General features: G+C 42.8%; 1 protein-coding gene across 1 annotated transcript in view; it reads left to right on the top strand.

Annotated features, from left to right (window-relative positions):
* TENM4 (teneurin transmembrane protein 4) overlaps nt 1–23751 on the top strand; it is a 374463-nt gene that overhangs the window by 266578 nt on the left and 84134 nt on the right. The window contains 2 exon segments of the mRNA XM_074146667.1: nt 7961–8177; nt 21980–22099. Coding sequence (XP_074002768.1) covers nt 7961–8177; nt 21980–22099 — 337 coding nt within the window.

Raw genomic sequence — 23751 nt, forward strand, 5'->3', positions numbered from 1 at the left:
GCCAACACAATTGTGGGGCCATGAAAAGTCACAGCTAATTTGAAATTTTATTAGCTCTCGGCTGATCTTGTTTACTGCAGAAGCAGTCTCTCAAAACCATCCCTTTGCTTCTGTACAAAACTCTAATCCTTGACACCTTGTTGGTGCTGCGGGGTGGTGGGTGAGGGACTTGGAAGCTAGACTGCATGGGACTTGAGAGAGGAATGAGACTGCAGTGGGATTTGTGAGCACTCTGCAGCCAGTGAGTGCAGCAGCAACCCCAGGAATGCAGGGACAGTAGGGGACATTGCTGCTGGATAGTCATTATTTTGCAGGATATTAGTGGTTGTCAACGTGACAGTTTTAGTTCTGAGGAGGGAATATGTCACACTCATAGAATCATAGAATAGAATCACAGAATGGTTTGGGTTGGAAGGGACCTTAAAGACCATCAAGTTCCACCCCCCCCTGCCATGGGCAGGGACACCTCCCACTAGACCAGGTTGCTCAAAGCCCCATCCAGCCTGGCCTTGAACACTTCCTGGGATGGGGCCTCCACAGCTTCTCTGGGCAACCTGTTCCAGTGTCTCACCACCCTCACAGGAAAGAATTTCTTCCTGATATCTAATCTAAATCTTACCTCTTCCGGTTTAAAACCATTACCCCTTGTCCTATTGCTCCACTCCCTGATAAAGTGTCCCTCCCCATCTCTCCTGTCGGACCCCTTTAGGGACTGGAAGGGGCTGTAAGGTCTCCCAGAGCCTTTTCTTCTCCAGGCTGAACATCCCCAACTCTCTTAGCCTGTCCTCATAGCAGAGGTGCTCCAGCCCTGAAAGCATCTTTGTGGCCCTCATCTCCTCATAATTTAGAAGTAAGGGAAAAGATCTGCCTCTCCTGGTAAGTAGTGGTGTTCAACAGACACTGATTTTCCTATCAGTTTGTGGCTGGTTGCGTGCCTTGGGATTTAATCCATTCCTAGCAAAGGAGGCTTTCAGAGAAGCTGGAGAGTCTAGACATGAAGGTTTACAGATAAGGAAGACAGTCACAAAGCCCCTTTAGTTCCTCACACCTGCCCCATCCTGCATGCTCGGGTGGGAAGCAGTATGTCCAGTCACCGGGCAGATGTGGTGCTTACCATACCAGCCTCCTTTCTGTGAGAACACACCTGGAGCAGGTTCAGTTTAGTTGTTGGGTTTTTTTTGAGAAGAAAATTACTTTTGCCTTGGATCCTGAAAATCCTTGTGTGGTAAATACTGAAGCTCTGGTGGGCAGAATAAGTGAGACGTGGCCCCGAGTCCTTCACTCTGACCCCAGTAGCTCCAGATTCCCAAAATTTCTGGTTGGTTTGGGTGCCTGCATTTTTTTGTGTCCTATTGAAATATCATAAAGGGCACAATTTTCAGAAAGTGGTGGGTCACAATCAGTGTTTGAACGACAAGTAATTTTAGGTCATCTTAAGTTTGGCACCCAAGTGACTGTGGAAGGCCATTATGACATTGACTATCTTGTGAAACTCCTTCTGAATAAGGTCAACATTCAGATTTGTCATTGCTATCTAAGGTAGCCGTCCGAGTTTCTGCAGTGAGAGGGTTTAAAATCATTTAATACCAGTTGTTTTACAGCTGGTGTTAAGCAAGTGTCATGCTTGTTAGGCCAAGGTCCTGCTCCAAGAAGGCACGTGTAGCTTCAGAGTCTAGTCACTTCCCTGAAGCAATCCTTGCATGGAGAAAAGGCTGAAAATACACTACAGATAAAGATCTTTAATGAGAGTTGTGGTTATTTCATCAGGTTGTGCTGGCACTTCAGAGCCCTTCAGGACTAGAACAAACGTTTTGTGAACTGAAAATAAAACGCGGTCTCTGCTCCCAAAGAGTTTACAGTCTAAGGTAGCGTTTGGAAGAGCTCACTAATGAGATTGGTGGATTTTCAATCTCTAAAATGGGATAGAGCATCTTTCTAAAAACAGTATTCCGACTCCACCTACAAGAAGTGAGCTAGATGCAGTAATCCCAAAGTAAAACTGACTGTCTGGTGATACACAGACTGCAGGTTATCTGGTCAAAGTGGACTTGGTCGCCTAAAAAATAATGTTAGCTGAATAAATTAGAGCTGCTTTATCCTATATGGCAGGAAAGGAACATCTTCTGCTGATCCCATTCATTCTCCTTCATGTCTGTTCCTCTCTGAAGGGAATGAGACAGGGCTCACAAGATGAGCTCAGCGGTCCCATCAGTCTTACTTATTCTGTGATTGTATGATTCATAGTTAAAGATGCAACCTATTGATCATATAGAATCATAGAATCTTCAAGGCTGGAAGGGACCTTTCAGATCATGGAGTCCAATCATCAACCTAACACTGACAAAAAGCATCACTAACCCATGTCCCTCAGCATCACATCTGCCCGTCTTTTAAGTACATCCAGGGATGGTGACTCCACCACTTCCCTGACCAGCCCATTCCAATGCTTGATAACCCTTTCAGTGTAAAATTTTTTTCCTAATATCTAATCTAAACCTCCCCTGCTGCAACTTGAGACCATTTCCTCTTGAGGCCATTTACCAGATGTTTGGTATCATCGTCAGACTTCTTAATGATGCGTTCAACTCCTGCATCCAGACTGTTGATAAATGCATTGAACAGGACTGCCCTTAGGACTGACCCCTGAAGAACACCTCTGATCACTGGTCACCAGCCAGATGTAGTCCCATTCACTACAACCCTTTGAGTTCTGCCCTTCAACCAGTTCTTCACCCAGCGCACCGTGAACCTACCCATCCCACAGCTGGACAACTTGTCCAGAAGGATGCTGTGAGGGACAGTATCAAAAGCCTTACTGAAGTCCAGAAAAACTACATCCACCGCCTTCCCTTCATCCACTGGGCGAGTGACCTTATCGTAGAAGGATATTAAATTAGTTAAACAGGACTTTCCCTGTGTGAACCCCTGTTGACTGTCCCTGATTATTCTTTAAATGCCTTTCAATAGTTCTCAGTATAATTGTCTCTGTAATTTGTCCAGGAGCTGAGGTTAGACAAACTGGTCTGTAGTTCCCTGGGTCTTCCTCTTGTCCTTTATGTAGATTGGAATAACATTGGCTACTTTCCAGTCAGCAGGAACCTTATTTCATGGTTTTACACAAAGAAGTTGTAGAGAAGAGTTTTATTTTTGGCAAGACTGCCAGCCTGGGTGTTAAGGGTACACGTGTCTATATAGTGTGCATAAAGTGTCTCAAAGATGGTAAAAGTCTTATTACGTGGAAATAATAAGGAACACAAGAGGTGTTTTAAAATCTGGCTCAGTGGCAGATCTCCAAATTAATTTGTTAATTGACAGGCATCCATGATTGAAGCTGTTTCTGAAGGGATCCCTTGGAACTGCTTGTTGTATCCAACCCTATTCAGCATTTTCATCGTTGTCTTAGTACGTAGTTTAAATCTCTCCTGGTAAAATCTTCAGGTCACCTAAAGCTTGGTATGGTGATAAATAACGTACTCGGATCATTTTGATACACAGTGATCTGACTCACATCGCTACAAGGTCACAATCAAACAAAATCTGTCTTAATGCAGCAAAATGCAAGATAAATACCCCTGGGAACAAAGAGAGTGTGTTATACATGGGGCTTGGGAGACACTTGGAAAGCAATGACTCGGAACAGGATTTAGAGGTCACTGGAGATAATTGTCTCAACATGAGTTCTCAGTGCAAGGCTGTTGTTAAAAGGCTACTGTGAACCCTAGAAGTATAAAAAAACCCCAAAGCTGGGAAGTGGTCTCTCTTCTGTGCCCAATATTGCTGCCACAGTTCTGAGTCCAGTGTTGGTGCCCGCACGTAATAAAAGATGGGAAATTACTGGGAGGAGATCAAAGGATGCCACACACCAAAAAAAAATCCAGCAGCCGGAAAACAAACCTTAGGATGGGAAGTTTAATCTTCCTCAGCTGTTCAGAGAAAAGGTTTGGAATGGATTGTTGCTCTGTGTGGAGGGAGTTGCACTTGGACAAGATGCCTGAGCATGCGGGACAGAAGGAAACGTTGGTAACCTTGAAGACAAAGGCAAAACAAGGTCCAGTGGCGGGATATTGGAGTTAGACAAATTCAACCTTGAAATAAGACGCAGTTTCCTAGCAGTAATTAAGCATTTGAATAGCTTATTGGAGGAAGTGGTGGACTCACTGTAATCAGCTGTCTTTGATATATGAGATATATTTCTAAAAGACAAGCTTTAATCCAGTTTGGGGGTGGAGGGAATGAACAGCCTGTGTATCTAAGAGGTCAGACAAACTGATTGTAGTAGTGTCTTTGACCTTAAAGCATATGAATTACTGTAATCCCTCTACACGGGACTTTCAACCTTGCACGGAGATAACTCAGGAACACGTCTCTGGTCTGAAGTGCCATAGTCATATTGCGGCCATATGTAGAGTAAAGGAGCTGCCACTTTTTAAAGCTAAGAGCTGTGTAAATATGGCCATAACTGAGAACTCACCGTGCTGCTTATCTGTGCTCTGGGAGCTACTGGAGTTGGGAATCCACGGATGGATCGTGGGTCTCTGTGGCTTTGCTGCTGCAAAACTTGGGGTGCAGAAGCCACTGATCCCGTGTTCATCTCTGTCTGTTACCTCTCTCTGAAAATTTTGCAATGAGTTCTAAGGAAAATTCACCTTTATAAATTTTAAAGGTGTTTTGTATTATGACTTCATGTTGTTCTGTGAGATCATACCTTGCCATAGTTTCCTTTGGTGTTGGTGGTGCCTTCCCACATTTGATTTTCTGTTTGGACCATTAAAGCATGAGTTTTATTTTGCTGTGATTTTATTTTCTCTTAATCCATGCAGGTACCTTAATGCCTTGCAGTTCATGGGTAGGGAGCTTCTGGGCGAAGCTTACTTTATCCTTACTCTTCTGATGGATCCAGTGAGAGATCTCAGGGCATGAGAAGTCATGGCTGTGTACAATTTCATTGTATGTCCTTACAATTTGCTGTAGGGCACCACTTGGATCACTTGTGGACCGTACAGTAAAAACCACAAGAAAACAATATTCAGATGGAGACATCACTATTTATGATCTGGTTTTTAACTGAACTCTTGCTGTTCTCCATGTGTCAGATAAAATGGCCTTTATGTTTTCTAAACTAAAGAAATGTCCTGCCCTGAAACTGCTGATGAGGGAGTTGAGTAGCTAAACCCCATTTCAGCTCTTGAGGACCTTAATGGCTTTAAGATGTCAGTGACAAACCTCTCTGGTGTAATTGCCCCCAACTTATTCCAGACAGGCCTGAAACACATTAGTTGAAAGGCTTATCTGCAGATGAGTCCTCAGCATTCCCACCTGTACAAAACATTGTCCTCTGCATCTGTTCTTCAAACATTTATCTACTGTTTCCTGCAAAGACAACATTTCTTTGCTGTCTTGCAGCTTCAGGTCCCAAAACACATTTTTGATGCCTGGAATAAAGACAGGGTAATGAAGAGGGATGGTACAGCTGGTTTTCCATCCTCTCCGCAGAGTGTGTGTAGCCTTAGAAGACATTATTAGCGTGTGGGAGAAAATGACAACATTTTATCTTGCTTGAAACTATAGTCGATATAGTAACAGGGATGGTTTGCTGTTTCTTTTCCCTCTTTTTTTTTTTTTTCTATTAGGTAGCTATGGATAAGCATATCCCATCTATGCAGGTCTTTATTCTGGGAACGATCTCTCAAACTCCATCTGAGATTTGACCTTCCAGAATCCTACTGGCCTAATCGTCTGCAGCAAGTCATTTTTTTAATGGGCAAATAAAATGTAATTAGTTCTTTTTCATTATCACTAGTCATCAAGAGAAAAGGGAGATGGGTAGATTTTGTGCCTGAGCTGATAAATTTTTGTGGCAATTTTGCAAGGAGTTATAAAGATGTAGAGATATCAGAACAGACAGAGGTAAGGATAATGAATGGGATTTTCAAAAGCACTTTAGCTAATCTAACACTGCTCCCATTATCATTAATGGCAGGTGCAGGGCACTTGTGAAAATGACTCATGGGGGGGGGGGGGGTGTGTGTCTACATGGAGCAGATATTCATTGCACTTTGACCCACACGTAGACTGGAAGCTCTGAGAACCCCGAACAGGCTTATTTTGTTCAGTTTTCTGTGTATGGGAAACCACTTAGAATCACAGAATCGTAGAATGGTTTGGCTTGGAAGGGTCCTTAAAGATCGTCTAGTTCCAGCCCCCTGCCATGGGCAGGGACACCTCCCACTAGACCAGGTTGCTCAAAGCCCCATCCAGCCTGGCCTTGAACCCCTCCAGGTATGGGGCAGACAGCTTCTCTGGGCAACCTGTTCCAGTGTCTCACCACCCTCACAGGAAAGAATTTCTTCCTGAGATCTAATCTAAATCTCCCCTCTTTCAGTTTAAAACCATTACCCCTTGTCCTATCACTCCTGTCCCTGATCAAGAGTCCCTCCCCATCTCTCCTGTAGCCCCGTTTAGGGACTGGAAGGGGCTGTAAGGTCTCCCCGGAGCCTTCTCTTCTCCAGGCTGAACATCCCCAACTCTCTCAGCCTGTCTTCACAGCAGAAGGGCTCCAGCCCTCTGATCATCTTTGTGGCCCTCCGCTGGACCCCAGTGATGTTATATGGCACTAAAATCTTCCAAGAAGGCCACAGGTATATCTCAACAGAATCCTAGTCCATGATGTGTAAGTCATCATTAAGTACTACAGCAGTAATAAGAGATCAGATTCTCATCCTACTTCTATTACAGTAAATTCAAAGTAATGGGAATAACGTTAGTGAAAGGACTTCAAATTCATACTGGTGTAACTGGGATGAAACTGAAGCTCATGATCTGTAATAATAACAAACTGGCTTCTTTTAATTTACTGTTTCTTTGAAATTGAAAAAAATATTTTTCTGACAACTCCAAGTCTTATCCTGCTTCAGGAGAGACTTACCTCTCAGGACAGTTTTGCTTTCCAAGCACATTCATTTCTTGCCTTAATGCTGAAACCATCAGTAGGATGCTAAATATAAAGGAGGTTTCTCTGATATACTACACTGAGACCAGCTGCTCATTTTACATAGGTCTTTGAACAGCCATCACATGGTAACAATTTTCATTCCCTATCAAAGTGTCTTGCTTAAACTGATGGGTTGGAAGTGAAGGGCTCCATATCCCATTACCCCAGAACAAAACCACCCAGTTCCCTTATCTGATTTAAAGATCCATCTCAACTACACGCTAACAACTTTTGTTTCTAAACGAGATGCTTCATCAAACCTCGCTGAGTTTTTTTTTTGGGATTGCCTTTCCCGTCACGGCTTTTTACTAAGCTGTTGGCAATGAGCAGTGGCATCTCAGAATGAACAGAGGAACACTGCTGTGGCCCTGGGAGGGGAAATAGGACTCTCTGTGTGTTTGATAACTTGACAGATACGCAAACCCTAATTTTGCTAGACTGCACTTGCCAAGCTTTTGTCATGTGTGTCCACTGCTATTCTTGCTGAAAGTACAAGATTTATATCCTGAGAGTTTGAGATCAACTGTTACTCTGTGTCTGCATGGAATAAACGTGACAAAGGCCAAAAGAGACCCAACCTTCCCAGCAAAATCTCCCTTCTCATTTCTCTAGCCAGAATCTTTAGCCTGTGGGCAGCAGGAACAATGTACAAAAGCCATTGGTACATGCACAGAAAAAAACCCGCCATCAGGGGCTCTGGAGTTATCTGAGTGACTGAGATGTGAAATGTCTTATCCCAGAACCAGCCCCAAACATGTTTTTTTTAACTTCTAATCTCATGTGTTTGTGTATGTTTTTATATATACACATTTTAATGCATATTTGAGGTTCCTTATTGGGGCTTTAAGGAAACATGTCTTACTCTATGCACATTTCTCTGTTGTGTGCACTGGATAAAGTTCTTTCACTCTGAAGTCTGAAAACACTCCATGTTACCATGGATCTAAGCTCTTCCTTACCCTTATGCAGATGGCCTGGTGGATTGCATGGACCCAGACTGCTGCTTGCAGCCACTGTGCCACGTCAACGCCCTGTGCCTGGGCTCCCCGGACCCCCTGGATATCATCCAGGAGACACAAGCCCCTGTCTCCCAGCAGAGCTTGCATTCGTTCTACGACAGGATCAAGTTCCTGATCGGCAAGGACAGCACTCACGTCATCCCAGGAGACAACCCCTTTGAAGGAGGGTAAGTGAGATTTGGTTTTGATTCAGTAAGAGGTAAAGCGTGAGCTGCTTGGCCATGGGAAGATGTGGAATGGCAGCAAGATGCAGAACATGGACACTGTCTAAGGAAAATGGGTATCTGAAGAATTTTGTAGTTGATGTAATTCTGCTGGCTGTCTCCTCCTCTGGAATGTCCTACCAGCCAGGAAGACAAGATGCTTCCCTCCCAACATGGGCAATTGCATCTTTCCTCCCTTCTCTTATTTCAAGGTGTGAAGTTAACATTCATCAGGGCTTTTCCAGTTCAAGTGACTGTCATTTTCCAGAAGTATCTAGTAAACACCAATGGCAGAACTTCTTCCACTGACAGAACCAAAAGTGAGAGAAACTAGAATGAGGGAAGTGAGTCACCAGCTGCATGGTTGCAAATCGTTGTACTTCCTCAGCGTTCCGAAGATTGAGGGTTCTGGATACTGAACAGTCTGGGCTCTGCACTAAGTGTTAGCACAGGGAGTTCTCTGCTGTCCGTTGTGATTTGTTGATGTAAAATCAGGCTTCAAAATATGAAATAGGTTATACTCACAATTTCACTTTTCTGATATATTTAGGGTTGCAATTCCTCAGCTGAGCTCACAGTCAGAAACCTTTCCACAGAGGACTCTCGTATCAGATCCATGTGTCTCTGTTCTGACAGGTAGAGAGTTTTGGCAGACACATGTCCGTGTTTAATGAACTTTTTCCATACAACTAAAGAACTATGAGAGTCTTCATACATGTGCAATAAAAATTGCAACTTCTCTTTACAGGGCACTTGCATTCAGTAGCACACAGAGGTGGGGGAAAATAGTGGGAAATTCTCATTTATGCAGTGAATTTGTTTCTGGGAGTGCCAGCAGAGGACCAGAGAAAGCCTTTGTCATTTAGGGCCACATAAACTCCCAACAGGAGTTACACGTGTTTCACAGATCTGATGGTACATCTCTATGTAGGAAGGAATTACTAACCATCTGGAGACGTCCTGCCAAAGGAAGATTCGTGATTCAAAAGGAGCAGCTGCTAGCAGAAAGGTTTATCTGGCATATAGATTATTAGAGTGAGGGGAATGCAAAGATTCAAATCAATAGGAAGGGTTTTAATGATTGCTTTTTATTAACTGCAGTGGAATTAATAAATGGGGCTCCTTGTTCCATTTCAGTTAACACAAAGAATTATACAGACATAGCGATGATTTATGAGGTTGCTGTTCTTAAAATATCAGCATAGGGTGTGTATCACACTAAATAGGGTGTGTATCGCTAAATATGGTCTACAGATATGTCACCTCAAGCTGCGATTGTGTTGCGTCTCTCAAGCTAAATATCTTGACTTATCACAAGAGCAGTTGCAAATAGCAGTGAAGGACCTCAAGCAGAAGGTATGTTTTCCCCTGAGAGAGCATCACAGCACACAGTCTGGGCTTATCGGTCCGTTAGGTTGCTAAAAATGCCATTACTCTTTTGGGATGTTAAAAGACATCATGCGTTCCTGTTAGTTCTTAAAGATCCTATAGATCTGGATAAAATCAACCATTGCAAGTGTTTTCTGCTTACTTGGCTTCTCTTTGTAGTTTCGATTGTCTGTTTTTACCACCTAGAAAAGCTGAAACTTTTAAAATAGCTCTTTTGCCCCCTGGAAATGGCAGCACTTCAGCAGTGATCAGACAGTGACTGCTCCATGGAGGAGCATGGTCTGGGACCATCTGGGACCCAATTAGTCTGAGCAAATGAGACTGGCTGTATTTGCATGTGTGGATATGCCCTTTCTTTAGTAGGGTGCTCCCTGGTCAGTCTCCTCAGGTTTCTTTTACAACAGACAGGTGATGATATCCCTCCTACCCACGGAACTGCTCAGTGTCTCCATAAAGATCACAGCAGCAGCTGGGGGCAAGATGAACCATTTTCATCTCTCCTTCCAGCTGCTGGCTTTATAGCTTGTCCAACAGGAGGGAGGGCAGGAGATCTTTTGGTTCTGACGGAGGGCTCCGGCATCCTGCCTTGGGACAACCCTCTGCCTTCCATTCCTGCTGCTGTAATTCATGAAGCCATCTCCTTCTCAGTGTAGGTCAGGACTGTAGATTGCTGGGCATGGGACATCCTACGTCCTTCTGTCCCAGTGCCATCACCCTCGTGGGTAGGATTGGAGTTGGATCCATGCCACTTGCTGTGAGCAATCCCCCGTAAGCAGCCCACACAGAGGTGACGTGGACCTCTGTGTCCTGCATCTCTGATGTCCTGCAGACATCTGTGGTGCAGGCACACTCATCATTCAGGACAGGAATTTCAGGAATCACAACTTTCTCCTCAAGACTGTACCAGGTCGGTCGTAGCTTGCTGATTGTCACCCCTGGGGGAATCACAGCCCATTTGCCTTCCTGTACGGCCTCTGCAGAAGCAGCAGTGGTGGGAAGGAGATGACTGAATATCTATGCAATATATTTCCTGGGCTTCAGAAAACGCAGCTTCACTACCCTTTAGAGAGAACAGCAGTGCAGATCACCTAATGGATACAAATAAATGAATGCCTCGTGACAGCTAGCCTTTGAGTGAATTTATTATTGAATTACGCTCCAGCTTTTTAAGAACAAGCTGAGCTGACAAGCTCTCTCACCACTGCAGAAGAAAAAGGAAGACAATGATAAATTACCCTGATGGATAAAGGTAAAGACCTTGTCTCCTCCAAAATACCAGCAATTATATATTATTCATGTTTGGGAAGAAAAAAATAATCATTGTCCATATTGAAATGAGTGTTTATGATGATAAAGCAAGTAGCTAAATTAAATTCTGAATGCACAGAATGTCTTTTCACATCATTTTGATGAACAGATAACAAGTACTCTTCTGCTACTTGATCATTCTTGTATTGATTTTGAAACCACTTACTCTTGCTGTTTGCTTTGTATTTTTAAGCCATTCTTAGTTGTCCATCACCGTAAGGAGCAGCACAAGATGCAGTGGTGTCAAATTGTTGACTTTCAAGTAGGACACCTGATATATTTGTTCTCTCTTGAGGGACAGTGTCAGAAAATTGCAAGAACAGGCTAAAGTCCCGATCCACAGAGTCTTTTATGTTAAACCTTGTCATAGGATTAAAGTACCTCAGAAAACCATGTGCAGAATTGGCATTTTTTGTGAAGAATAATGGAAATCAGGTGATTTTTAAGTAGGTGTGGGTTTAATGCTTTCTTTTTGGGGACAGGTTATATATATCTACTTGCTTCCAGCAGTATTAACCCATCCCAATTACATGGGCAGCTAGAAATAATCAGATGAGTTATAAAGACACGTCAGAGAGCAGGGTCTGGTATCAGCTGCAATAGTCCCTTACTGCCATCATGTCAGTAGTCTAAGTACAAAAACTAGTAAGTTTTCATGGTTTAAAATTATGATCAGAATTAGATTTGCACATTTCTTTTTCCACTCCTGAGTGACAAGGTATCTGTAAACACGTCGCTCCACCTCCCTGTGTGCCATGCTCTGCAACGTACCTTTGATCCAGCTGGGGAGGGTCACACAAGCAATGTAGGATGCTAAGAGAGACAGGTGTGCTATAAATCCATTTTACTATAAATAAATAAAGGGGTGGGTTTTATTGTCACAGTTAAACTGCATCGATCCCAAGCCCCATCAAAACCAAAACTGTGAGTATTGATCATGGCCAAAGAACAAATGAGAGAATAGGGGAGGACCAAAATGGCTCTCAAAATGTTTTCGTTGTCAATTTGGCGCAATTCTGAGTGATTTTGAAGAATATTATGATGATATCTTAGTATTCTTGAAGGAAGACATTCAAAGCACCTTCTCTTTCCCTTTTACCCATTTCTTCCCACATCTGGAGGGCTGCAGGTCCACCCCAGCAGATCTTCTTGAACTTCTTTCACTGGGAAACCGAAGTGCTTTGTCCTTTCTGCACTTTTCCCTCAAGAATCATAAAATCATAGAATGGTTTGGGTTGGAAGGGACCTTAAAGATCATCAAGTCCCAAACCCTCTCCCATGGGCAGGGACACCTCCTGCTGGACCAGGTTGCTCAAAGCCCCATCCAGCCTGGCCTTGAACACTTCCAGGGATGGGACAGCCACAGCTTCTCTGGGCAACCTGTTCCAGTGTCTCACCACGCTCACAGGAAAGAATTTCTTCCTAATATCTAATCTAAAACTCTCCTCTTTTAGTTTAAAACCATTATCCCTTGTCCTATTGCTCCACTCCCTGATAAAGTGTCCCTCCCCATCTCTCCTGTCGGACCCCGTTAGGGACTGGAAGGCTGCTATAAGATGGGTATAAAGAAAGAGATGTTGCAAGACTCCTGGTGTGATTTTGATACAGTGAATTAAGAAACGTTTCTTCTCCAGCCAAAGACAAAGTTAGAAGTCAAAAAGCCCAAACTCACCATGTATGACTTTCTGCTGATGATTTCCCCCCGAGTTGGCTGGTCCAGGCCATGGCTCTGGCCTGGCTCCAGCAGGATGCGGCTCCCTTGGGCTCGCAGCGAAACGCCACGTGTGGGATGCACCCACTGAAGTGTAGGTTACCCTGGAGGTGATGCAGGAGCTCCTGGAGCACAGCAGCTCTGCGGGTTAGGACAGCTTTGAAAGATAAATGTTGTTTAAAACTGCCATAGATATTAGACACCATCCAGCGTTCCTGAGAATGAGCGCTGCTGGCACACCATGGAGAATGGGGTCATATTTTTCCATATTTTAAACCAAGCTAACCCAGCACCTCTTCAGACTCTATCCTTCCTGGCGTTACTGTCTTCCAAAGGCATCCTTCTGCTTTCGCTGCTTTCTGCTTAAATGAACTGCTTGTTAGCTACAAATCATAGCTTTTTGAAACATAGGAGAATAATGAGGAGTTTTCAAAGACTTAGCATTTTTTATTTTGATAATTATTCCTTTTAAGCACAGGAAAGCAGGCTTTTAAAACTTACCTTTTCAGCGTACAGGACATATACATATATATGCCTTTTTCAGTGTTTGCTCTTTTCTTTTGATTTTAAATTACATAGTATAGTATTTCAGCTTAAAGGGAATTTGTGAGTTGAGCGTGGCTTTATTTCCAAATAATAAACTAGCACAGTATATGCAGGTACTTACTTCCACTTTGTAGAGTTTGTACCCACAGGACTCTATGAAAGCAAAGCTCTTATCCATTTTCATGTGCCTTTCCATAAAACAGATAGTGTAATTGTCATGTAATTAAATTCCCCTTTCACAAGTGGCAGTAGAATGAAGCCCTGTGTACAGTAATTAGAGAAACTGGTGTGCAGTCTTTAACAAATATTAAAAAACATTGGATATTTAGATATTTACTCCCCACCACAAACTCTTGAGTAGGATCTTCCTAGTGTGATCTGGGCTTTTTTCCAGGATCAGGCAGGGCAGCTGATATAAATGCTGCACCTGAGATGAAAAGCTCTCGGGGGATACCTGTGTATTTAGGAGCTCTTGGAGGGTGCAGGAAGCAAAACTCAAGCCTTCAAAACTCCCAAGCAGAAAAACAAAACTCCTAAGGAGTTAAGTACCTTCCGGATTACGCAGGTGCTGACGTGCACATTTGGGTTTAGGAGTCTAAACTACGGTATGGATGCTGATGTATTCTCTTGGATCTGGCACGTAGATATTTCATTAATATTTATTCAATATTCAAGGTACATTCCTCTGAAAAAAAGAGCAGCCCACGTGCCCATTGTTTTACATGACTCATTGGTGCACCTGTCTGGTATGATAACTGTGAGCTGAGTCAGTAGCTCCATTCCGTATAGTAAGGTTCAATAGAGAGATCTGATTATTTCATTACTACATAAGGCCTCTTCAAATTAAATAAGGTCTCACTGTTGTAATGATTGTCACATGAGAGCCTGGCATGTTAATTCTCCAAAAAGCTGGAGCTCTCTGCGCCAGGCTCTTTGCTGCCTCGCCTCTGCAGAGATTTGCTGACCCTGGACCAGACTGGGGAGCTTGAGCACCCCTCAGCCAGCCCAGTGCAAAATCTCCTTCCCCGCTTAAACCTGCGGGGAAAAGTGGTGTGAGCTGATCCTCTTGGCTTTGCACTGAGGTTCTGCCTTACCAGATCAGCTTTGGGGCAGTCGCCTCCAGCCGTCAGATGCTACCAGCTGAGTCCAAGTGTGGTTTTCAACCATTTCAATATATCAGGAAGAGTCTGTCCTTTGAATATGACATTTACTTGCTAAATTGGTTAAAACCTCCTACATAAAAAAGCAGTTTTAAAATCCCAATCATAAAACCTTATATATTTTATAGAACCATTTTTTTCCCTAATTCCTTTGGATCATTACAAAGCTATCAGACACCTTATATGTAGTTAAAGAACTTTCCCTATGATCATCAAAATAGAGCTCATTTTATAATTAACCTGGAAATAATGTATTTTTCCTGCTGTTCTGCTCAATTTTGCTTTCATGCTGCCTTAAATTTATTGGAAGGAATTGCTTTTATTTTGGGTCTTCTGCGGAGCAGGCTATGTGGCCACAGCTTATAAAATAAATACAAAAAATAAAATACTATAATAATACAGAACTGGTAAGTTCTGCAGACTTTTTTTGTGAAGACTTGACATGAATACATTATTCACCTCTGAAAGTTATTACATCATAAAGTCTTTACCTCTCATAGAAATAATGGTTGTATGATCGCTTCTGAAAAATTATGAAATGAGAGTAATTCACTATTATGTGGAAAAATTATCTTGCACATTACGAGCTACTGAATGCTTGACTTGGATTTTACAGACCTGAAAAAATAGGAGTGTGGTTCTGTTTCTTTGAGAACTTGTGCAAAGCAAGAGAGTGTTTCTCTGGTTGTACTGGAGTAAAGGAAATAACCACCAACTTTTAAAGCATTACTTAGTCAACCACATTGGGAATAAAAGGACTTTTCACTAGAACTTTGCAGTACAGCCCAGCCCAACTTTATTATGCATTGCATTTCCTATAAAACTCTGTTCTAAAATACTTTCACTTAAATATTATAGTTGGCACCAGTTTTATAATTTCAGAGAGCAGCATCGGTGTGTTTTCCTCTGTATTTCCTATTTGCTAAGCAGCCTTCCCATATCGCTTATCATCCCACCTTCCCGTTATAGCTCCACTGAGAAACCCTGGGATGCAAAATGGTGTTAGTCAATGAGGCATAGAAACCCAAGATGTTTTGGAAGGCAGAAGTGGCATCTCTTTCCAACAGTGGCCAGATTGCTTGGCAGATCAGAGAGGAAGATTGGGCTTTCATAAAGAGAAAAAAAAAAGACACATATCACGTAGTTGAGTAAGGTTCAAATCCTGGGAGAAGTTCTCCAAGCAACAAGTGTCTGAGTCTTTCAGGAATGGAGCCAGCAGGGAATTGTTTTGAGACCAATGATCGTTCGATCATGGGGTTTCTGGAAGTGGTAGAGAGTCCTCAAATGATGCTGCATTTTGTTACTGAACTGTCATGCGATACAGATGCCTTCTTTTCCTTTTTGAGGAGCTACAACTAGCAGTCATTAATCTTGCTAACAAAGATGATGCCAAAGGAGGTTTTTGAGGACTATCAGTTCATAAGTCTTCATGGAGCAGAATGCAGACAGATGCATGCAGTGGGGAGCTCGAGAAAGTGGACCACAGCTGGTCATAAAACCAATCCTTTTCATGAATACTAATAATATCAGATGAAAAAAACCCACTGTTTTGATACTGTGAGGTTAGACTCTAAAGAGACAACAAGAATTAAAATCTGCGTCTAGAGGCATTATTGTAAATCCTGATTAATAAGGGCTTTCCTCTGTACTTCAAGTATCAGCTTCGTTAGCCATGTTCTCCTTAAGACAGTTTAAGTAATGGGTTTTCATTGGAGCATTTCATTCCGTTGGCTTTACTGTGTGTTTTGTAGAATATCTAAAAGGCTGTAGAAGGTTTCCTGCAAAAGGTTAACAGTTAAGGACCATCCCCACATAAAAAAATAATCAGCATCTCCTGACCCTTCAGTGATGGGACCTTATAAACAGCTTCACTGAGTAGGTTAAACAAACAGAGCAAATCCTGTTTCTTGCTGCAAACAACTTAGAATTGACTTTCTTTTATTGAGCCCGGTCAGAGCTTCTATAAACTTTGCTCTTCATCATCCACTCTTTTTCTCCTGGGTCTCCCACTCCATCAGCTGCTCGGAAAGTTGAGTGGCAGGATCTGTTGCAAACCATCTCTGCCAGTGCTAGTTTAGCAGGTCCCCGTTTGGGACTTGGTCAAATGTTAGCACATGTGGTCCCTTTGTCAGATTGACACTGGCGTTCTGGTGCTCCCCTTATTGCATCCTAGCTGCTCAACATGTGCCAAACCCTTTGAGAAACTCACTTTTGCTGTCTGTGGTGGTGTGGGGGGATCTTTTTGGATGACTACTCTTCAATTTCCATTTTTTTTTATATAAGTGTGCCTTTCCTTTTTTAACAAGGACCTCTTCAGCAGGCTCTTTTCCATTCTTTTTCCTAATCTCAATTCCTTAATTCACATGGCAGCTAAGATCAGTAGGTAGGTTTCAAGTTTAAGCTTTTCCTACAGCTAAACTGAATTACAGAAGCCAGACAGGGATTGACTCAGTTCAAGAAAAGAATATTAGGAGTTTTTTCTGTGCAGTTAGGAGGGAAGTGGGCAGGGCTGTTTTTTTTTTTTTACAGACTGCCTTTGAGGGAAATACTGCCACGAGCAATGTACTTGAAGGTGTGTATGTTCTACTGTTTCCTCTTCTTCTTTTGTCCTTCATCTGTCAGCTCAGGTATTTTCTCTGTGTCCATGTGTTTGATCGCAATGCCCTTAGCTTTTACCTGGCATTCTACCAATTTTTTTCTGTCTATCCAAGTACCAGACTGCCCTGAGGTTGTTTCACATGAGACAGGTGCGTTCAACCCAAAATGGACGAGGTACATTTTGCTTCATCCTGTGTTATTATCAAGCGAAAAGGTTGGCAGCTACAGCCGTGAGACTGTGGTTGTAACAAATGACTGTATTTATAGGCACTTACCAGCAAGGTCTGAGCATATCACAGATGAAGTGCCATGAGAATGTAAAAATCCCTGTGCAAGGGATTAGCAGATTACTACAGTTATCCTTCTAACGTCTCTGTAAGGAGGGGATGTGCCTCGATTGCTATTTTGCAGGTGGAGTACAAAGACACAGACTAGCCATGACCTGTGTCACACAGAAAGTCTGTAGCAGAGGGCAAAAATAGAACTGAGATCACCTAATTTCACAGAATCAAAGAGTGATATGGGGTGGGAATGGACCTCTGGAGATCATCTAGTCCAACCCCACTGCCAAAGCAGGTCCACCCAGAGCAGGTTGCACAGGAACGTGTCCAGGCGGGGTTTGAATGTCTCCAGAGAAGGAGACTCCACCACCTCGCTGGGCAGCCTGTTCCAGGGCTCTGCCACCCTCAAAGTAAAGAAATTCCTCCTCATAATAAATAAAAATAATAAATAAAATTTCATTAATAATGTTCTTCCCAATGAATAATAACTTTTTATACTTTAACTTTATGATGCTCTGTTGAAGTTCATCCAGAGAAGGATAAATCCCATATATACATAAATATATATACGCACACATATACACATATGTGTGTGTATATAAGCATATATACCAATGTAATATGGAAGTGGTAAGTAAGTTCAAAGATATGAAGAGATTTATAGTGGCAAATGAAAATACTTATTCATCATAACTTGGCTGAGGATGGCTAAGCAGTCACAATAACCATCTCCACACATCTGAAACCTTTAAAGGAGAAGGCACAATGAGTTACGGTGGAAATATTTTGAGGAACTGCAGAAATTCATTGGGATGAGGTTGCCCATGGCGCCTACCCTCAGTCAAGGAAAGACTATACATTTCTTGCAGCAAAAGGGGGGTTAGGATGCATGGAATTTTCTTTTCCCAATGAAAAATGTTTAGCAGAAGCAGTATTTTTGTCTATTTCCCAGTGCCAAGCGCAGTGTCAGCAGAAAACATCTATGAATAAAAAGGATTGAAAGGGCCAAAGTCTAAGTTATGACCCATTGGATCAGAGTCAATATTAAAGAAAAATCTTTAATGTACTCTTATAATGTGAAATGGCTTTTTGAGAATTTACTTTTCTGGCTTCTGTTTTTTGAAGCTGGATTTGTCTGCTTGAATTTTTGGAGCTGGATTTGTCTGCTGTCAAACTTTCTTCATATCTGAGCAATGGCAAAGTAAAGGCATCGATGCACCCCTTTCTGTTTTGCCACCGTGGCCCAGATCTTACCAGGAAGACTTAATTGAATTTTCTAGGGAATAAAGAATGACTTCACAAAACGATGGTGTAAAATTGTCTGATATTCCATCTGGCATTCTAGATAGCATTTCAACAATGATTTGGTCTTTTAGGGTAGCTTTTATGGACAAATTAGTAAAAAAAAAAAAAAAGAGAAAGGAAAAGTCTAATTAAAGAAGAAGGAAACAGCAGACTCCTTTTCATTGTAAAACAAGAATCCGTACGGCATCATGTAAAAGTAGTGAAGGAAAGAAAATAAACCAAAAAAAAAAAAAAGCCAGAAAACAGAGGCAATAAGTGGAATCTGTTAATAATTCAATGGGAAGATGAGGCTCCAGCTATGAGAAATTCAATTTTGTTCAACTGCAGAAAACGCTCTGAACTGGCAAGCCTAGACCGATGGGATAAATCTCTTCTATTAACATGAGAGATAATTTTATGTAACTATATTGGGAGACCTTCTAGCGGAGCTGAGCATCTTAGAGCAGCACCACTTAACTTGTTTGTAGTGTAATTGCATTTAGACCAAGGTCTTCTGAAGGAAACGGCTGACTAAATTAGCATTAACCAGGTTCCTGGGGGGCTCGATGTGTTGTGGGTAGTCGATCTTGCCTCCAGAAAGGACATGTTGACACTAGAGAAGGCAGCTGCTTCCAACACACTGTATTAACTGTTTTTCCCCAGTGGGGCAAATTTTGTCACCCAGGGAAGGGGAAAATTTGAGGCAGAGTCTGGGCTTTGGTTTTCCTCCAGTTTCCGCCCCTCCTGCTTTTAACTGAATTCAGATTTCTGCATGTTGCTCCAGCGTCTTTTGATCACTGAGGTTTGGGAAAGACATCCTCTTTGTGGGAACATCTTCCTTTATAGCATGTAAATAAAGCTATTGTTATAGTCCCTGGGGGGATGGTGGATGCAGCTGGGCTTGCTGACGAGCTGCTTCTCTGAGAGGAGATGCCGGCATGGTCCGAGTTAGTCAGCACGTAGATGGAGTGCAGTGCTGCAGAGCATCATCTAGAACGGGAACCGAGCCTCTTCCTGGAAGGTGGGAGTTCAAATGCATTTGTTACGGCTGCCAAGGAGAAAGGAAGCTCTTTCTTTGTCCATGTTGTCCTGGTGCTTGTTATTGAAGAAATACTTGTCCGTGATATGTAATGGACCAGATGCTCGCTGATATAAAGCACATCCTTCCATTAACATGAGCTGGGGATCGAGGCCAAGGCGCTTGCAATGTTACTTCAAAGTTTGCAACTGCTTGGACATATGTTTTCTGTAGGACAGCAGGAGAGACACCTGCAACATGTTGTGCTTTGTCCTGTGGTTGCTTTTAACTCTTGGAAGGAAGAAACAACAGGTGGAAGTATTCTTTTTAGGTTCACAAAAAATGCGTGATCTTGTCTCTCAAGAATTTTAAAACATTCATAGTCCCAGCATTGGCTTCAGCACGTTATCAGTGATCCAGAATAACGAGTCCCTCACGCTCAGGCCTTAGCCTTCAAGCAACTGTGTGTGACAATTCCTCGCCTTTCACAAAACGTGCAGCCATTTGATGAGAAGCTGAGAGAAGACGGTTTCAAACCCTTCCTCGGGTCTCTCTGAAGGATGGGAAAGGAGATGGGGCAGGGTGGGTGGGATCATGGAAAAATCTGGGAAGAGAAGGCCTCATTTCGGCTCTTAGCTCAGCCGTGTGACCAAACATATTCACTTTGTGCAAAATAGCACTACAGTTGGTGACCAGTTGACTTCAGTGGCATTATTCCAAGCACTGACATTTTTCTAAGCATCTTCCATGGCATTGTGACCCTTTGAGTTACGCTTTGCCTGCCTGTTAGACAGTGATATGCATAATACCCTGCTGGAAGATTATCTTAAATTTGCTGTATATGGAAAGCTGAATTAGAGCCTTCAATAGAAGAAGCAATAGTTAAGTATGAAGAACAATATTAGCTCCAGAGCTAGGTTCAAGTCTTTTCCAACATGACTTCTAACAAGTCGGTGGTGATATACCAGAGAAAACTCAGTGACAGAAAAATAATTCCCATTATCTCATTTTCCTGTGGCCTGTTCCAAAACTGTATGTGAATTCAGTCCCATTTTAGATTGCTGACACATTCTGGTAATGCTTCGAGAATTTTTGTTAATATTGGAGCTCTCCTTTTAGATCGGCAGGAGTTTTAAGACTCCCTGACAAACGGTCTGTTTTCTGTACTGTGGAATATACAAATAGTGCAGCCCTTTTTAAATAGAAATTATACTTTATCTCCTTGCGTTATACAGTATCAGAATTTTAGGTGGACTGTAAGAAAATAACTTGATCTTTCCCTGATGATCCTGATGTGTTTGTGAAATCATCTTTACAAAACACTGCAGATCTCATCCTTTGCCTCAGTGAACCAGTAAAGCGACATCTCTCACTCGGGTAGGGTAGGCAGCAAGCGCAGCTGGGATGATTTACTCTGGCTGAGATCTGGTCCTGCACCTGTAGAAACGTTGCCCTTCAATCTCTGCTCTCCAGCAGGACAGCAGTTCGGAAAATCACTCACCAGGTCACGTTAGTGCGCTGACACCCCAATTTGCTGTTGCTGCTCAGAAAAATAGTTACCTTCAGCCAAAAATTGGGTTCAGACACTCTCAGAGACATGTGATGCTTTGTCTTTATAGGAAGCTCCTAAGGTAGCAATGTAGTAATGACTTAGAGGTCTGGAAACAGACTTTGGAATAAGAACCTAGAAAATCTGTCTTTGGCTTTACTGCAGGTTTTCTGACTGACCTTGGACAACCAAAAACCACTCTGTGCTTTATTTCCTCTCTCTGTGAAATACCTATAGTATTAATCAATGTTTGCAAAGATCCTTGAAATCCTTAGATAAAAGAGCACATTATGGAGCATAGAGTAACTGGAATAGTTGTAGCCTATAAAATAGTGCAATCTAATCTACCAAAGTTGGAAAGAAGACAAGAAGAAATATCCTGTTGGCGTGTTCAGTTCCCCGAGCAGTTTGTAGGGAAGCTATCTGAACCCAGCAAATTATCTGTCTTGGCTTTCCCAAGCGTGGAAGAAATGAGCCTTGGTCAGGGTGCTTCTGTTGCTTTTCTGTTTTAAATACATCCAAGCAGAGCTTGGTAGGTTTCTGTTCTGTTTGATTCTAAAATGTGCTTTGCCCTTAATTAGGGCAATATTGTCAAGACACTGTGAGACTTGGATATAGCAAATTCCAATATGATGTTGCAAACTGTACAGAAGTCCATAGTTAAAGAAGTATATGCTGCAGCAGTTGCTTTTCAAGAGTAGGGTAACGGCAAACCTTATTTTAGGTATCGTTATTCTCACACAACTCCTAGAAAGTCTTCAAGAGCAGCGTCCCACTATCAAGATATACAGGATGGCCCCCAGCTTTCCAGGACATAAGGGCCTGGGCTCTCTAATCCATAGGATTCCCAGCCACAGCAGTAGAGGAAAAACCTGAAATTGTCAAGATTTACTGTGTGTTATCATTTTTCTCCTTCTTGCAGACACGCGTGTGTGATTCGAGGCCAGGTGATAACAGCAGATGGGACCCCTCTAGTTGGAGTGAACATCAGCTTTGTCAACAATCCTCTATTTGGATACACAATCAGCAGACAAGACGGCAGGTAGGATGTCTTTTTGGGATTGACAATGTTCAAGCAGCAGTTGCGACATTATTGCCATCAACACTGTAGAGAAAATCCATCCGAGAGCATGTTTATTGTTGATGCATTTTGAAGATGTTGATGCATTATTGTTAGTTGTTATGGGGCTACATCTGGGTGGTGGCCAGAGGTGTTCAGGGGGTCAATCCTAGGGCCAGTCCTGTTCAATATATTTACCAACGATCTGGATGCAGGAGTTGAATGCACCGTTAGCAAGTTTGCTGATGATACCAAACTGGGAGGTGATGTTGACTCTCTTGAGGGACAAGAGGCCTTGCAGAGGGGTCTAGATAGTTTGGAGCATTGGACTATGGCTAATGGGATGAAATTTAACAAGTCCAAATGCCAGATTCTGCACGTAGGATGGAGTAACACCGGGCACAAGTATAAATGGGGAGAGAGATGGCTGGAGAGGAGCCCTGCAGAAAGGAATCTGAGGGTGCTGGTCAGCAGCATCTCAACAGGAGCCAGCAGTGAGCCCTGGCAGCAGAGGGCAAACCACATCCTGGAATGCATCACACACAGCACAACGAGCCAGTAACGAGAGGGGATTATCCCACTGCTTTCAGCGTTGGTGCAGCCTCAGCTGGAGCACTGTGTGCAGTTCTGGGCCCCACCATTCCAGAAGGATGTGAAGGTCCATGTGAATGCATCCAGAGGAGGGCAACACAGCTAGTGACGGGGCTGGAAGGCACATCCTATGAGGAGCAGCTGGGGACTTTGGGCTTGTTTAGTTTGGAGAGAAGGAGGCTGAGGGGTGACCTCATTGTTCCCTACAGCTTCCTGAGGAGGGGACATGGAGAGGGAGGTGCTGAGCCCTTCTCTCTGGGACCCAGTGATAGGACGTGTGGGAATGGTTCAAAGCTGCTCCAGGGGAAGTTTAGACTGGACATGAGGAAGCATTTCGTTACCAAGAGAATAGTCAAACATTGGAACAGGCTTCCTAAAGAGGTGGTCAGTGGCCCAAGACTGTCAGTGTTTAAGAGGTGTTTGGACAATGCCCTTAATAACATGCTTTAACTTCTGGTCAGCCCTGAAGAGATCAGGCAGCTCGACTAGGTCATCATTGTTGGTCCCTTCCAACTGAAATAGTCTGTTCTATTCTGTTTTATTCTATTCTATTCTATTCTAATTTTAATTATTTATTGTTAGTAGCTTTGCAATATCACCGAGAATCTTTAGCCAACAATTGGGCAATGCAGTGCCCATGCACGTAAAGAAAAGATGTCTCCAGCTCCCAACAGCTCTCTTCTTGCTAATTCATGTTGAAATTATTATGAAGAAGTCATTAAGATTACGGCTGTGTTATAGACAAGTACTTAAAATCTGAGCAATCACGCTCCACCAAAACAAAAGCATTGCAAACTGGGATTGTCTTTCATCTTATCTTTTGTCTGTCAGTGCTAATTGGTTCCCTTTCTTTTAAGAACAAAAAAAATGAAACATAAGGGGTTCCAGCTGCACATGCTCTATGTATTGACTACTAACCACTAGCACTTGGGGGAGGATTTATACATTTTAACACCTCTCCAAGTCCACAACTTTCATTAAAGGTTTGACTTGGCCAGAGAGGCTGACAGAATTATAACGAAAGAGAGGAACATGTGCTGGCA

The sequence above is a fragment of the Numenius arquata genome, chromosome 1, assembly GCF_964106895.1.
Source record: "Numenius arquata chromosome 1, bNumArq3.hap1.1, whole genome shotgun sequence".
Classification (NCBI taxonomy): domain Eukaryota; kingdom Metazoa; phylum Chordata; class Aves; order Charadriiformes; family Scolopacidae; genus Numenius; species Numenius arquata.